General features: G+C 61.0%; 1 protein-coding gene across 1 annotated transcript in view; it reads right to left on the bottom strand.

Moving 5' to 3' along the window:
• The window catches only part of TAF4 (TATA-box binding protein associated factor 4), a 65,825-nt gene that overhangs the window by 11,851 nt on the left and 37,419 nt on the right, over positions 1 to 16,555 (bottom strand). The window contains exons 3-14 of the mRNA XM_045444029.1: positions 15,884 to 16,003; positions 12,707 to 12,826; positions 11,821 to 11,943; positions 10,303 to 10,392; positions 9,485 to 9,730; positions 7,107 to 7,254; positions 6,582 to 6,696; positions 4,319 to 4,488; positions 3,865 to 3,995; positions 3,074 to 3,199; positions 2,582 to 2,638; positions 2,039 to 2,158 (exon numbers count right to left, since the gene is read on the bottom strand). Of these exons, the coding sequence (XP_045299985.1) occupies positions 2,039 to 2,158; positions 2,582 to 2,638; positions 3,074 to 3,199; positions 3,865 to 3,995; positions 4,319 to 4,488; positions 6,582 to 6,696; positions 7,107 to 7,254; positions 9,485 to 9,730; positions 10,303 to 10,392; positions 11,821 to 11,943; positions 12,707 to 12,826; positions 15,884 to 16,003 (1,566 nt within the window). The remainder of the gene's footprint in view (positions 1 to 2,038; positions 2,159 to 2,581; positions 2,639 to 3,073; positions 3,200 to 3,864; positions 3,996 to 4,318; positions 4,489 to 6,581; positions 6,697 to 7,106; positions 7,255 to 9,484; positions 9,731 to 10,302; positions 10,393 to 11,820; positions 11,944 to 12,706; positions 12,827 to 15,883; positions 16,004 to 16,555) is intronic.

Below are 16,555 nucleotides of genomic sequence, written 5' to 3'. Positions count from 1 at the left end.
AAGCGCCCGACCGAGTCAGGATGAACCGTCTGCTAAGCGAGAACCCGCACTCCTGGGAGTGAGTCCATCTGCCGCCCACCATCTCCAGCACTGAGTGGCAATCGCTAGACACGCAGAGAAACAGGAAAGTGGGACCCGCAGGTGAGGAGAAGAGCAGCCAGCAGAGACGGCCTGGGCCCAGACCCTGGACCCGCACAGGTGTTAAAGCAGCCTTTTTTTTTCTTAATTTTTTTTTTAATGTTTATTTATTTTTGAGACAGAGAGAGCATGAATGGGGGAGGGGCAGAGAGAGGGAGACACAGAATCCAAACAGGCTCCAGGCCCTGAACTGTCAGCACAGAGCCCGACACGGGGCTCGAACTCACGGACCGCGAGATCATGACCTGAGCCGAAGTCGGACGCTTACCCGACTGAGCCACCCAGGCGCCCCATAAAGCAGCTCTTATGAACAGGCCAAAGGCAGGATGTCCCGGGGGCTGTGGTCTCTCTCAACACGTGAGCAGACAGGGAACTTCAGCAAAGAATCAGAAACCGTAAGAAAGACTGGAAACCCCAGAACTGTGAACCCATCGGCGGGCGCGAGCTTCAGTGGGTGGGCTCCACGGCTGCCTGTGGGTGACACGGCTCCCTGTGGTCAGGGGGCCTGAGGACAAACAGGGGCAATCATCCTGCCTGAAGATGAAAGAAAAATGAACAGTCCCAGACACCCGAGGGCAACGTCACCAGGTCTCATGTACGTGTCGCTGGCAAGTCCAAGAGGAAAAAATTTTGAAGAAATGAAGGCCACCATGTCCCCAATTTGAGGAACTTCTTCTACGGATCAAAGAACCCCAAGCAGGCCAAATGTCAAGAGAACCAAGTCTAAAAAGAACCGAGACAAACTTCTCAAGTTTACAATGAAAACGTCAAAGCAGCCAGAAAAGGGAGATACGTCAGGTGCGCGGCACAAGCGTAAACCACGTGGGGCCCAAAGACACCGGAACCACGTCTTCCACGGGAGAGAGACGGTCACACATCCATCGCAGCTGCTGATCAGGTTAGGAAAAAGGGTTCTGCCATTTTGCAAAACACGCCAGGAAACCTCCCACCTTTTTCGTGATCCGGAACGAGACAGCACAGCATTGGGACGGGGGTGCCCTCCGCAGCGTGAAGGACTCCAGCCATGAAACAGAGGGGCTCGGGGAGCAGGGGCATAAGGGGTGCCTGGTCGTGGGGCTCCCACATCCCTCTTAGCACGTCCTCACCTAAAGTACACGGCACCCATCTGGACACGCTCAGCTCCTTCAGGAGCGTAGAATGCAAAAAAAAAAGGGCTGTCAACGCAGACTTTTGCATTCAGGGAAAGTACTATTCAAAGTTGAGGGGGGGGAACGCCATCCCTTTCGAGTAAACAGAAGCTGAGCGAACCCCGCCCCGCCCCCACCAGCGCACCGCCCACTAGAAATGCCGGACACGGTCCTGTGGGCCGAGGGAAACGGGGCTCGTGCAGGCCCGGACCGCGGCCTCCAGAAGCAGAAACTACACACGCCAACGGGAAACGCCAGGCTCTCTTTCTTCCCGTAACTTAAAACACAACAGACGGTAAACCAAGATAACAAAACCCTAAGGTTGGGTTTATAACCGTGTGTGAAGCTATCACAACAAACAACACGAGAAACCAACAAAATCTGGACACACGGAAAGCGGCACGGGTCCCTCTCCCCGGCACCCAGACTCCCGGCCCGGCTCCTCACCCGCCCCACGCACGGGCCTCTTCCAACGGCTCCTTCCACGGGCGGCCCGACGCTCACCGCGTCCACGCACACGGACCAAGCCTCCGTGTGGCGAGAACCCGGGCTCCCGCAGCGTCCACGACAAGCTGACGTGAGCGTGAGGTGTCAGGCGCACAAGTACGCCAGGGAGGCCCGCGGGGGGGGGGGGGGGGGGGGGGGCGCGGGGCCGTTGAGGATCCTGGGCACCTGCCCGACCTGGCGCACAGAGCGGAGACACCCCCGGGGCCCCTCCAGCCCTCCTCGCCGCCGCCGCCACGGTACCGTACCTCCGTCCCCGACCCCGGTCCCGGAGAGTCCACCTTCCGCTTCTTCCGGGGCCCGATGGCGGCGAGCGCGGTGAGGTTGGCGTCCCGCTGCCTCATCTGCGCCAGTTCCTGCTGCTGCATCTTTGTTGAGAAAAGGAAAACAAGGACCGTCAGGTCACACGCGTGGCTCTCGCTTTGCTACGAAAAAAACAGAGGCGGCAGCGGGTCTTCGGAAACCGTAAAAGTCGAAATTTCTCTCACGTTTGGCTTCAACGGTAAGCTTATCCCGCAATCAGAAAAATGAAGCAGAAGCAGATGCGCGCCTCTCAAAGCCCAGAGGACGTAACGAGTTGAAAGTACAAAGGCTACGGCGCACCCAGGGGGAAACACCGCCACATCTGGGAGCGGGACGCGGGCTGTCTGCAGCCGTCTCGAGCGGCTGTGTCGGTGCCCATCGTACAGAAACACCGCCCCTTCCTCACCCTTTCTTGTGTGGCACGAGCAGGTTAGGTAAGAGTCTATTTTCAAGCGTAGAGTAAAGATTTTCTGGCTAAAGACGCTTACCTCTTTTGCCTTCTGTTTCAACCTTAGCTGTTCTGGGTCTTCTTGTCTGGATCGAGACTATTTTTTAAAGAGGTAAAAAGAAAAATAAGCTCGGACCTAAGCGTTCATCGTCTAACAGACACACTATCTTACTCGTGATATGATAACATCCAGATCGTACGACGGGACGTATATTACATTTTTCAATGCTTTTTTACGGCCCAAACGTAACAATTTAGGCTGCACACCATGGGGAAAAAAACAGCCATCATGAAGGTCAGTCCCCCTGGAGAAGAGCTCACACGTGGCTTTCGCCACGCCCGCCGGTCAAGGGCTCTGACGGACGGTGGGCCAGGTCGGCCCAAGGGGCTCTGGCTCAGGTCTGCAGCCCACCCAAGGCCCCCTTCCAAATCAAATGCGTCACGCCTTCGGGCCCAGGCCGGCCCCAACAGCACGCTGGCCTCCCGGGGCCTGGGGTGGGAGCGGCCGGCCGCGAGAAGCGCACACACTTGCCTTGGCCGCCCGCATGAGGATCTCTCTCTCTTGCTCGTCTTTCCTCTGCTTTTCAATTTGATCAAGCTGCTCAAAAAATTTGAGCTGAGCCCGGACATCACTTGCCTGCTCGTATCTGTCATCATCCTACAGAAAGGCAAGAACACGGTCATAATAAACCTGGGGACCGGGCTGGACAGGCTGCGCACACCCCACTTCCCCACAGCGAGTCCTACGGAGCCCCGCACACCCGCCCCCGGCCCGGATGGCCTGCGTGGGACGGGTCTGCAGGCCAGCATGCAGACGGAGTCTCGGTGAGCCGTGCTGGGGCTCACGAGGGGTTTCCACCTCAAACGCTCGTGCATCATTTGATTTTCGCTGCCACTCCGAGGGCACGGGCCTCACGCGGCTGGGCCCCTCTGCACAGCTCCCACGTGAGGACAGAGGAAGGCAGATCCCACCCTGCAACCTGCCCCTGAAGGCAGGACCTCGGTGCAGGTGACCCTCCACGACACAAACGGGGCAGCGGCCCGAGTCACGGGAGCAGGGCTGGCTCGGGGCCGTGGGCATGCCACGGTGGCCCTGGCAGGGGCTCCGGGACCCCCACCCCGGCCCCGGCCCCGTGCCTCATGCAGGCCCGGCCTGCCCTCCTCCTCCGGCCGGGCGCACGGCGCTGAGGCAGCTCCGTGGAGAATTCGGAGCCAGTGCGACACCTGTGCGGCCCCGCGCGCCCGGTGCAGGAAGAGGCTTCCCGGCAGGACCGACCCGGAGTCCATGGCCAGCTCGGCCTCTTCAGGGCGGCAGTGTGTTACCTTGTACGAGAAGTTCTTCTGCTGGGCCGTCTCGGATATTTTCTCCACGAGATTCTGTAGCCTCTGCTGCGTGGCGTGTGATACGTAACTCACAACGTCCGGATGCAACTCCGTGATGCCGTGTTTTTTACCTGGGGGTAGGCAACGCTTTAGCCGCCGAAGCTCCTTCTCTCCTCTCCAAGTCACCGTTCTGTCTTCCACGACTCACCGCTCAGAGCGATCGGAGGGCGGCCTGGACAGGCCCTCGGGGCAGGGGTGGGGGTGGGGGGCCGGTCTACACCCGCTGCAACTACCTGAGAACCACCGGCATCGAGCTCGGGGAAAGTACCGCACCGGTAACAGGCAGGACAAGGTACCGAGTGCGCTCCGCCGGGGAGCTGGGCAGAAGACGGCTCTATGCGGGGCTAGAGTCGCATGTGCACCGGGGGCCCCAGTGACGGCGGCACCCACGTACCGATCTCTAGGATTCTTCTCTGTAAAGGCGCTGGTAGGAGAAAGGTTTCATCCTTACAGGATCGCGTCAGGGTGCCCACTAAGTCAGAGTTCGTGGCTAATATTCGTGCACTTTCTTCCGACAGGTTTACTCCCGCCATCGAGGCCACGTCGTTGATGTCATCGTCATCCCTTCAGAGAGGAAGATAAGCTGACTGAGCGAGGGGCGCGTCGGGAGACGCTCGGGGGGCCTGACCCAGCGGTCCACAAGCGGGGCAGGGGACCCCGTGCAGAGAGCGCACGGACGCCCCTCCAGGCGAGCGTCCCGCCGGCACCCTCCGGCCCTGCACCGTCACCTGATCGAGGAAGCCCAGCGGTCTTCTTTGAAAAAGAGTCTGGTTTTTTTTCTTCTTTTAATTTCTTTTAATGTTTATTTTTTGAGACAGAGACAGAGCACGAGCAGGGGAGGGGCAGAGAGAGAGGGAGACATGGAATCCGAAGCAGGCTCCAGGCTCCGAGCTGTCAGCACAGAGCCCGAAGCGGGGCTCGAACCCACGAACCGTGAGATCATGACCAGAGCCAAAGTAGGACGCTCAACCGACTGAGCCCCCAGGCGCCCTGGGAGTCCGTTCTTTTAAAGGAAGACCAGCTAAGCGTTAAAGCTGCACAGGAGTCCCAGCACGAGGATGCGTGTAGAGGGCTCCCCCACGGTCAGGACTAAGCTCAGAGAGCAAACCCAGCCACACAGGACCCACGGCTTCAAGGAGTTTGTTCCCAGTGAAACTTGGCTTAGAAAATCAAACAGCATTCTTTTCTTAAAATGGTCCCACAATTGTGGAAAAGGCAGAGTCGGGGGCGAAGGACGCTTTCCTTCCTGAATGAAGCTGCCGACCTGACGCCCCACGCCCCGGATCACCCCATGCGTGCCCCCCGTGGAGCCGGCGTCCCCCGCGAGCAGGCCGCCAGCCGCACGCACGGCCCTCCCTTCAGCCTCCCTAGCCTGGGACGCTCCTCAGCCTCGCCTTGGCTCTCGTGCCAGTGACGCTTCGAGGCCACGGGCCAGGTGTCCTGCAGCAGGTGTGTGTCCCCCGTCTGACTGACGTCCCGTCCCCTCGTGACAAGAATGCCACACAAGCCCCGCAGAGGGCCGGGTCTCCTTGGTCCTTTCCTGATGCACTCTGAGCTCCAGCCCTCTGGGGTCCCTGCCGGCTTCCCCCTCCTCATTAGCTCCCCATTTATTCACCGTCACGGGCTCGTGCGTTCCTGTCTCACCCAGAGCACACAGTCTGTCACTACAAACACGCACAGTGGGAGGGAGCCCATCCACCCCAGCACCGCTCTCTGACCCGATGAGATGCGCTAGCTTGCCCTGCAAAGACCCCGAAACCAGCCTTTCTCGGGCACCTGGGTCACGGCGCCACAACGGTTTTTGGAAGCCGTGGTCCGAGCGCTGGGCGGGCTCCCTGCCATCCGGGCGCTACTCCCAGGTGCCTCTGGTGCACACAGCAAGGAGCCCCTGCAATCTGTGCGTGGACACGGACATGGACCCCACGAGCTAACCTGGCACCACGGGGCCTTTCTAGCTCGCCTCGTGCCCGCAGTAAAATTTCCTTCCGTGGGACATACCCGGACTCCCCGTGGCCCTCATTCCCTCGCTTCTCTGCTGTGCAGGTGGACCCCTCCCTCGGGGCAGTCCTCCCCGCCCCCACCGGGCGCAGGCCCTCCACACCGGGCCATCCAGGCACAGCGCCCTCCTCACCCCGCTCGGGCACCGACCCCGGCTCGGCACCGCTGACGCCAGCCCTGCTCCAGCGGCCGACGGTGTCAGGGACGAAGTCTGGTGGGGGCGGGCCCGTGAACACCCCGAGGACACGTGTCCTTTCCCGCTGCTTCATCGTGATCCACGTCAACGCCACGGCCTTCCCGCTGCGCGTCCCTGACACGCAGCTTTTTACCCAGCTGCTCAAGAGCCCAAACCACAGCATTTATTTCCAAAAGTCTGAAGGGAAAAGAGGGGCAGGTGAGGCGTCCTACGTGATGGTCACGACGCACTCGGAACACCAAGACCTAGCGTCACAACGATGGCTTTTCCGTCAGTTCACACAGAAAACAGCGGCTCATTTACTTCCTGCTATGCGTCTGCAGCAAATCTCCCTGCGCTAACTTTGCGGGAAAACGCGTACACGGGGGTCAAAGGCACGGAAAGAAAGCGGTCCCAAAACCACAGCGCCGGTGCCCCGCGGGCGAGGCTGCCACAGGCCCAGCGCGGACAGTGCGCCCCGTACCGAAACGAGCCTCCCCCGGGCTCCTTGAGTTTGTTTTTCTGCGCGGCAGCTGCTTGAGCCGAGACGGCAGAGAGCGCTTTGGTTCCAGGTAGCACGGCGGGCTTCACCACGGGCACTGCAACACAAGACAGCAGCGGTCCACGCGCTGCACGCGTGCCCCGCGCGCCCCCCCACCGCACCCTCCCCACGGGACACGCGGGCGTGCCCCCGCTCCCCCGCCACACACATGGGCCCAACCGCTCGGGAGCCCGGCGGCTGAGGGGAGGGCATCACTGCCGACCCACCACGGTGACGCCCGTCAACACGCGGGACCCCTCGCCCGAAATCCTGGGCAAAGGCACGAGCGCACCTGTCAGGTGCAGGAGGGGCTCGGGACAGAGAACCCAGCCGCGCGAACTGGACCCACTGCCCCTGAAATCACCCCGACGCGGCGATGGCCGCACGGCGCTGTGAACGCAGCAAAGGGCACCGGGCGTTTGGGGGGCGGTGGCGGGGAGCCCCGGCTGTGCGGCCCACGGCCCTCACCTGGCTGCAGCTGGTTCAGCTGGATCTGCTGAGGCGCGGTGAGCACGATGCGGCTGTGAGGCTGCCGGAGAGCGACCATGGGCGTCTGCGTCAACGTCACCTGCGGCGGGCGGATCAGTGCTCCGGGCTTGGGCGGCTGCTGGATGACCTGGGGCAGAGCCACGGGCCCATGAGCACCCACGCCCAGCCGGGGGCCCTGCCGGGACCTGGACGCCCACGTCCGTCCGCGCCACAAAAGAGGTGAGCTCTGGGGGCAGATCTGCACGTGGGGCCTGAGGTCGGTGCCAGGACGAGGCAGGCTGACCCGGCGGCCTGGCGTGGAACACGCGCCTTCCCCCCAAATCTCAGAAGGGGATACGGCTGCTAGCGACTGTAGGGCCCGGTTTCCCTCCCGCACAGGACAGGGTCTCTAAGAGATGCGCCGCCTTCTACCCCGGGGGGGGGGGGGGGGGGGGGGGGGTCAGATTTCCCGCATCCTGCCCTTAACTCAGCCCTGGGCCTTCAGGGAAAAGCCTCTCCTGCGGCCTCCCCGTGGGGGCCTGCCCGTGCCCACCACCCGAAGCTGAGCTGGGGAGACACCCCAGAGCTGAGTCCAGCCCCAGCTGTGTCCCCTGCTGCCCCCAGGCCTGATCGGGGCTGCGCTGCCTGGAGCTCCATCAGCCAGAGCGAGCTCCTGCCTCTGCCTTTGCTCCAGGGCCCCCGCCCCCCCCACCCCGCCCCGTCTAACCCTGGGCCCAGCCCAGCGCCCCGCCCCACGCACAGTGGCACTCCCTGTGCCGGAGACACACTGCCCGGCCCAGAAGGTTATTACGTAGGTGACCTGATGGGCGTGCCCGGTATTACGAGACACTTGCTGGGGACACGGGGTGGTGCCCTGCAACCAAACTGTTTCTGCAACAAACCCATGAAAATTCACCCTCTAAAGGAAGAGTCAAGACAACAACTGCCTCAGGGTGGTTAGAGTCAGAGTCAGGTTTTGCCACAAACTAAGGGAAAAGCCACGGTTTTCATCTCCATAGGCTTCCAGGATCCAGGAATGGACCGGACTCAGGCCTGACCCCACTGCTGCTCCCCCCCACACCCCCCCCCCGGCAGGACTGGGAAACGCAGTGCAGAAGTGACCCCGTGGGTCACCACAGCCTCTGACCACAAACCAGGAACACGGGTCAGGTCACAACTACGCACCACAAGTCAGACCTTTCCAGGAAAGACCGGGACCCACGAGGTTCTCCTCAAGGGAACGCCCCTTTAGCACAAATTAGGCCAGGGGGGTAGGACGGCCCTGTACGTACAGACCTGCACCCTCGGCACGAAAAGCCCTCCTCTCGCACAGTGCCCAGCCCGGCAGACCAGACGCTCTCACCCACCATCTCAGCACACCTTCCTCACCAGCGGTCAACGCGAGACAGAGGCTTCCCTGAGCAGGTGGGCAAACAGCCCCACGGACTCTGGTGGCTCACCGGTGGCTCACTCAGTTACTATGTGGCCGCTGTGACAAAACACACTCTACGACCCGCTATCAGGTGACAAGGGAACCTGCACCGTGGGGGAGCTTTAATGGTCTGCGAAGCAACAAAATCCCTCTGAAATTAAAAAAGCCAACTGCCCTTCCAGGTTTGGGGAGCACATTTAAAATGCAACTCCTGGGGCGCCTGGGTGACTCAGTCGGTTAAGCGTCCAACTCATGATCTCAGCTCAGGTCACGATCCCACAGTTCATGAGTTTGAGCCCACATCGGACTCTGCACTGACAGCACAGAGCCAGCTTGGGGTTCTCTCTCTCCCTCTCTCTACCCCTCTCCCACTCACACGGTCTCACTCTCAAAATTAACTTAAAAAAAAAAAGTTTGAAATGCAACCCTTCCCAGCAAAGACAGCCCTCGTCTAGCCACGGGACTCAGAAAACTGGATCCACGCCTCAAATCAACAGTCGGTAGCCTGCAGCTTTGTGTCACCGAGACCCAAATTGGGACTGCAGAGCTGGGCTCAAGGCCGTGAGACAAAAGGCCCACCGACCGCCTGCCTGATGTGTCCGTCGCCAGGCACACGGTTTCCTGTCCCGGGGCCGCTGCTCCTGATCAAACATAACGTCCCACTGAAGATTCACTACAAATGCCCGGTGTTCACTGGGGGCACGAACACCCCCGGCCGATACCGGGAATGGACAGGCCGCTGGGTAAGAGCCAACGGGCTTATCCCGTCTTCCCAGGAAACACGCGTGCGGGGCCTCGGCCCCAGTTCACGCCTAAACTCTGTTAGCGCCCCGGCCTCCCCCGGCAGGAGCCCTGCCGCCTGCCTGCGGGGACGCGTCCCTGAGCCGTGGCCGATCTGCGTGAGAGGTGGGCACGGGGGAGACGGGCGAGGCTCTCGCCTTCATACCAGCGGCGTGGGCTGCCCCCGCTTGCCAACGCCAACCTGTGTGGGCTGCGTGAGGCTGATGACAGGGGGCTGGAGAGCGCTGGTCACGGTGGCCGCCGTCTTCCCGGCCGTGCGCTGGACCGAGCTGCTCAGCACCACGGCCGTGAGCGCAGTGGTGGCCTGCGAGGCGGGCGGCGGCTGCTGCTGGCTCTGCTGGATGAAGGCCGCGGAGTCGGGGGTCAGCTGTCTCAAGGCGGGCAAGCTTCTCTGGGCGGGAAGACAGACACAGGGTCGGCAGCGGCACGCGGCCGGGCTCCCTCCTCACAAACCCAGAAACCTCCCGCTCTGAGAAGCAAGCCCCTCAAGCTCAACCGCGCGCGGGTCTCAGCGCCTTCACGCCTCTGGGCGTCGGCGCGGGCAGCCGGGCGCGCTAACCCGCAGCCCCACCTTCACCGAGCAGGATTATTCTCCGAAAGAACCGGCTAGAATTTGTTCAGAAAAAAGAAAAGGGCGGTATTTCTGAAAGGCTCTTAAGAATGTCACGGCAGCAAAAGTTACTTAAGAGGGCCGGCCTGATGCCCTTGAACTCCAACGCCAACGGGCGAGCCCCGTCCATCGGCCTTCCGGCCAGTGCTTCTGTCTGCTCTGTGCCAGTGGCCAGGCCACAGGCCAGGGACCTCAGGGCTCAGAGAAAAATCCCCTGACGGGGAACATGAGGAGCGTCACAGGGCACCTGAAACCCACAAGCCCACGGGGCCACCTGGGCGCCCCCCTCTCCCCTCCACCAGGCCCACGGCAGGCTGCCGGCGTTCAGTGCCGCAGGGGGTCTCCACATTTACCTTCAGGAAAGGCACAAGGTAAGGTTGAGGTGAAGAATTAAGTTCTCGGTATAACCTACTGGTGAAATCTTCCGCTTCGATTTTTCCATCCTTAAAAACGAAAACCACAACAAAATTCTCTCGTGAACACAAGTTAACACTCCTCTGGTTATTCAGCACTGCTCTGGTGCCCTGTTGGAATCAGCGTCCTTTCCGCCAGGTCTTGCATGGGGCACAGGTGACAGCATGGGGCAAGTCAGGGACGCCTTTACAAGAAGAGGCGACCCACATTGAGACCCCCAAGCCTCCAGGAGGAAGCCCGGGGTGGGAAGTGAGAACCCAGACAAGAGGGGGGCACAACCCTGTTCTGGAAACCGAAGCATGTGTGGTCTCAGGGTAGGGGAGGCAAAGAGAGGCGGGCAGGGACGGGACGTCACGGGCCATCCTCGAGAGGAAGCCCTAAGAGGGAGCGCTCTCAGCCAGGGCTGCCGACGTCTGGGGTCCCGCAGGGGAACTCGAGCTTCCGCCCAACCTGTCCAACCTGTGCCCTCTTGTTTGGGGTGTTACCAGCAGCCAGGCCCTAACTAATGCCAGGTTCAAAGAGGAAGCGGCAACAGCATCCAGGGGACCAGGAGGGCCCATGAGAAGGTGGAACAGGGGCCCCGGTGCCCTGCCGAGGGCACAGCCAGGCGGGGGCAGGGGTATTGCCAGATCACGTGGGGAGCGAGGGACATAGTGCCAAGTGGCTCCTTCGGCAAGAGGGGACAGACCACAGACAAGGGACCACGGGGATGAACAGGAGAGACATTTACTTCGTCAGCGATTTTCACGAGAAGGCGGAACTGTTACAATTAAAACAAAAAGCTAGGAATTGTTGCTTCCCGTGAGAGGGGAGATCGTTTTTCAATCTCTACGCTCCCTGAAAATACTTAAGTGCGTGGTCCAAGCAACTGCTTGCCTGCGGGAGCACGACTTCTGTCCTTTCCAGACCAAAACTAGGGTGGCCTGCAAGCAGGGCAAGAGCCAGCCCCCTGGGCAGGAGACAGCAGCTCTGAGAGTGGCTGTCCCGCCACCCGTCACCCCGGGGGAGGGGTCCCCCCTCTACCCCCCACCCGGCTGCCTGCGTCAAGAACGGAGGCCCCGGGCAGACACATCCCTCCAGCAGAAGGACGGAAAGCATCCAAAAGCCCAGATGTCAAACCACCAGGCTTCCTCAACAAAGAAACCAAAAGGAAAGCGAAGGGCAAGGAGGAGGGACCTGAGACCAAAGGAGACACAGAGAAGACGGCCGTGCCCGCAGAGAGGTGCAAGAAAAAGCCTTGAAAACGCTCTCAATCAGGTGTGTTTACAAATGCTCCTGAGGTGGACAGAACACTTTCAAGTGGCCTTCGTGTGAGTGCCGTGGGAAGCAGGACGGGCCGGGCGCCGGCCTCCACCCAAGGGTGCAGGTCAGTCCCCAGGAGGCCACCACAGGCCACGCGCGCCTCTGGCGGGACCTCCCTGCGTGTCAAACAAGTGCTCAGAGCCGCATCCTCTTACCAGTAGGTTCTGGACCAGCTCTTTCACGTTAGCGGCTGTCTCCGTAGACTGTTTACCAGATGAGGCCAGTTTTATTAATGTAGATAGAAAGTTTTTACATTTCTTCACGTTTTCCATGGTTTCCTGGATTCGAGTTAAAAAGATACAAGTGAAAAAGTCTTAAAAAGGCAGGTTTCCGTCAGAGCCTCTGGGTTCACCGGAACGTCTACAAGAACTCCTTTGCAGAAAATGCAGCGACTCTCAGGGCTGCTGAGGGGTGGAAGCCGGGACATGTGCCGTGTGGCCACGCCAACCGAGGGGCAAGCAGAGCTCACCCTGACTCAGCCAGCAGCTCAACGTCCGGGGACGTAACCGGGTGAACAACCATACGCGTGACCATGAGGAACCTGTGGCACGTTCCCCACGACGTGGCTTTACCATAAAGAAAAGCTGGCGTCTACGTAAACACGCAACAAAAGGAATTAAACTATGACCCAGCTACGAGAGATGCGGAAAAGCCTGAGCAGAGAAGCGTGAGAGGGAGTCTAAATAAAGCAGGACCCCGGCAGGTGACCGACGCGCACGTGCGCGGGGAGCCACTGGAAGCCTAGCAGGGACGTGGCTCTGCTCTGGGGACAGTCGCTCCTGTATGCTGCACAGGCCGCGGCCTCAAATGCCACCTTTTGGGCTTCTGTCACCGTGGACCTCTGTGCGGCCTGGAGCCTCAAGCAGGGGGACAGGGCCTTCCCGCCGCCCTGCAGAGCCCGCTGGCTCACAGCCCGCCTGGGAGAGGCCGAGGTCCCCGGGCCGTGCTTGCCCCGTGCAGCTCTACCCTGCAGGAAGGGGGGCTGCGGGCGGGTGGAGGGCCCCTCGAGGCTCCCGTCTCCCACCCACGGGTAGCACTCACCGTGGCAGCCGTGGAGGTGGTGGTGGCCCCTGGCACCGTTCGCTGAGGTGTCCCCGTCTGAACAGTCGTGGCCGTCCCGAGGGAAGTTGTCTGGGCAGCACCACCCAGAACCAGCTGAGGCTACGAGAGTCCAAAGGCAAGGTAAACAGAGGGTCTGCAGAGACGGCCCTCACATCCCCCAAAAAGAACAAGACCCACAGCAGGCGGAGCCCTGGACCCCGCGGACAGCGAGCCTGGCCGAAAACTGGGGACAGGGAGCCCGGGCAGGGCAGAGCCTGGCCGGCGGAGGCCGGAGCCAGGAGTCCCACGGCCACCAGTGTGAAGTGTCTGTCCTCCCAGAAATGAGAAGCAAAACGGAGAAACTACAGCTGAAAACGTGTCACCTGGCTTGTGCAGAAGCCAGTGACGGGTAAGGACCGTCCTCCCGCCGGGTCTCCACCCGCATCACCTCTGGCGGGGGCCCCAGCTGCGCCCCCGCCACCAGGCCAGCCTCTCCCTGCTCTCCACGAGCGAGCCTCATCGAGAAACATCACAAAACGAGGGCTTTCCGAGCAGATTTGAGCAATCCGTAGGGAGTGGGTGCGAGTGGGGAGGGGCCAGCGACCCCCACGGCAGCCCCTGGGGGCTCCCGAAGCCTGGCTCCACACGAGCCGTCACGACAAACAGTTACTGCTCTGTGTATTACATTCTCCCAGTTGATGCGTCTAGCCTTCGACATTCCCTCTCCGGTTTTCCAGACCTCGCTGTCTGTGGCCCGGCGCGCCGCGAGGCCTCCCCTGAGCATCTGCGGCTATGCCGGTGGCTCGCTCAGCCCCCAACCCCCCACCCCGCAAGGGGACGGAGCTAGAGACGGCGGGCCCTCTCCTTACAACCCAAGTGTGCTCGCTCACTCCTAAGGTTCTCTCGCAGGGATTACGGAGAACATCACATCACCCTTGGAAGGAAGGCCGCGGGGAAGGACACACGGAGCCACCGTCTCGGGGCAGCTGGGGGGACCGCTCAGAGGCTTCCGGACGCCCGGAAACGGCCAGGGCACTTGTCACCCCGTGCAAGGCCCCTGCACCTCAAGCCACACTCCCCACGTTCCCTTCTGCGGGCCTGACGCGTGCATAGGTCACCCCGTAGTGCCGACACCGCGTCTGCCTTCCACCTGACCCGCCAGCTTCAGGGCCTTCTCAGGACAGCTCCGCTCACTGTGAGCAGAACTCTAACACGCCCACCGGACTGAACCCGGGCGGAGAGCGAGTCCCAGGACAGCCACCCTCTCACGGGCGCTCCGAGGACACGAGTCTGCCGCTCTGCTCCCACCTGTCCAGCTGCTCCGAGGAACAACCTCCCTGCCGCAGACGCAGAAGGAAAGACGACGAGGTGCAGCCAGAGGGCAGGGCGCCCGGCGCCAGGCAGCTCCTGGGCCTCCCCCGCCAACCGTCCACACCACTCTTGCCTCGGCTTCCTCATCTGGGAAACCGGAACAGCGCCCGCCCCACAGCGGCACAGGGGGGAGTCACACGACAACCAGCGACGACGGAAGCGCGGTCCCCGCATGCGGCAGACGTCCGACACAAAGTAGCCAACGCCGCACAACCTGCATCGTGACGGACGCTCGAAACACCTCAGGACCGAACAGCTCTGAACCCCTCTGCTTCCGGCTTCCCAGCCTGGCCGCCCAGCGCCAGCCGCCACCCTGCCCAGGGGGCTCCTCCCGGCTGACGGAAGGGGCCAGCCTGCCCTCGGCTTGACTGACCAGAGGCAGGCTGACAGGGGAGGGTCACCAGGGCACTCTCCCCGCCACAGCCTCAGACACCCGGGAAAGAACACACACACACACCAACCCCAGCAGGCTGATGGGGAACGTTTCTGGGACCGGACTTGGTTCCTGGCAAAGGGCACAGGCCTCGGGGACGCAGGGCAGCTGGGCAGCCGCACACGGGCCCAGGGGTGCGTTCCAGAAGCCCCGACCCCTCACCTGTCAGTGCCTCACCAGGAGGAGGGGGTTGTGGAGATCACACCCATCAGCGCACACGAGCAGCAGGAGCCCCGCTCCCAGACGAGACGCGCATCCTCGCCCCCCACACTTACAGGTCGGCGGGCACCACGCCCAAACCGTCCACACTACAGATTCCTCTGCTTCACGGTCCCCATAGTAATAAGGCGATTGTTTCTGGGGCGCCTGTGTGGCCCAGTCGGTCAAACGGCTGACTCTTAATTTCAGCTCAAGTCATGATCTCACAGATCGTGAGTTCGAGCCTGTGTCTGGCTCTGTGCTGACAGTGCGGAGCCTACTTGGGATTCTCTCTCTCCCTCTCTCTCTCTGCCCATCCTCCCCCAAAATAAATAAACATTTTTTAAAAAACAAGGCGGGGGGGGGGGGGGGCGCCTGGGTGGTTCAGTCGGTTGAGCTTCTGACTCTTGATTTCGGCTCAGGTCATGATCCCAGAGGTTGTAGGATTCTCTCTCTCCCTCTGCCCTTCCCCACTCGCATGCACTCTCTCTCTCAATTTAAAAAAAAAATTTTTTTTTAATTAAGGTGATTATTTGTAATTATGCTTCTGGCACAGAGAGAAGCTTTTTTTTTTTTTTTAAGTGTATTTACTTATTTTAAGAGAGAGAGAGAATCCCAAGTAGGCTCCACACTATCAACACAGAGCCCGACACAGGGCTTGCTCCCGTAAACCCCAAGATCATAATCGAAGCTGAAACCAAGAGTCAGACGCTCAGCCAAGTGAGCCACCCAGGCAGGCGCCCCAGGGGGACGTTTTAAAAACACTGCTGGTGTCGGGGCGCCTGAGTGGCTTGCTTAGTTGAGCGACCGACTTCGGCTCAGGTCACGATTTTGTGATTGATGAGTTCGAGCCCCGCGTCGGGCTCTGTGCAGAGAGCTCAGAGCCTGGAGCCTGCTTCAGAGTGTGTATCTCCCTCTCTCTGCTCCTCCCCTGCTCATGCTCTGTTTCTCTCTCAAAAATAAATAAATACTAAAAAAAAAAAAACAAAAAAACAACCCACCGCTGGTGTTCAATCCCATGCGGTTTAAAGAAAAGCCTGACCTAGCCTGGGTAGGCCATCAGAGACAGAACAGTCCTCAGGACGCTTCCTCCCGAAGCCCACCTTTGCATCCGACCTCCCAGCCCGCGAGGCCCGACCTCCACGCAGAGGGCGCTGCTCCCACGGCCTCCTCACCTGCACTCCGGGCGAGCGCTGCAGTGCCGTGGCGGGCTGTACCGTCGTCTGGGCCTGAGACACTTGCTTGATTATGGTTGTTGGGGTCACCTGCCGTGCGATAATAGGGGTCCCAGGTGCCTGAAAAGTAAGCAGGAGTCATCTGAAAGGAGCAACAACTGACGTGGCTCCCCGCCCCCAGCACAGCCGAATCGCCCCGCTACTGCAGAAGGGGGGCTCAGGCGCATCGGGCCGCGAGCCACAGTCGACAGAGCCACCCCACTTCAAGGGGGCAGCGTGTGACCGGAATCTGTGCGTACTGTGGTAACACCACCACCGGGCTCCTTCACCCCAGTCTACCAAACGTGGACTTTAAAGAACGCGAGTATCTGGGAAATCAGTCCTTGTGTGGATCTCTAGTCATCTTGTTCGTAAGCACTAAAACGGTAAGAAGCGTGCGTCCCCTGGGTCTAAAGATGGGTCACGTTGCTGCGGAACAGGAAGTAAAGGAGACAGCGGTCCGAGCGGCCCACTGACACTAATCCGGATAGAAAGACGGGGCCAGTCCTGAGCACAGTGGTGCAGACGCGGGCTGACAGCGGCCACGCTGGCGGCCAGACGGTAACACACACACGTGACAGTGACAGCACGGGTGTCATCTGCCTGCATCTCGCTTCACACGGCCCCACGGGC

The sequence above is a fragment of the Leopardus geoffroyi genome, chromosome A3, assembly GCF_018350155.1.
Source record: "Leopardus geoffroyi isolate Oge1 chromosome A3, O.geoffroyi_Oge1_pat1.0, whole genome shotgun sequence".
In the NCBI taxonomy this organism is placed as follows: domain Eukaryota; kingdom Metazoa; phylum Chordata; class Mammalia; order Carnivora; family Felidae; genus Leopardus; species Leopardus geoffroyi.
The sequence above is the reverse complement of the archived record's forward strand: the minus strand, read 5'-3'. Positions and strand labels throughout refer to the sequence as shown.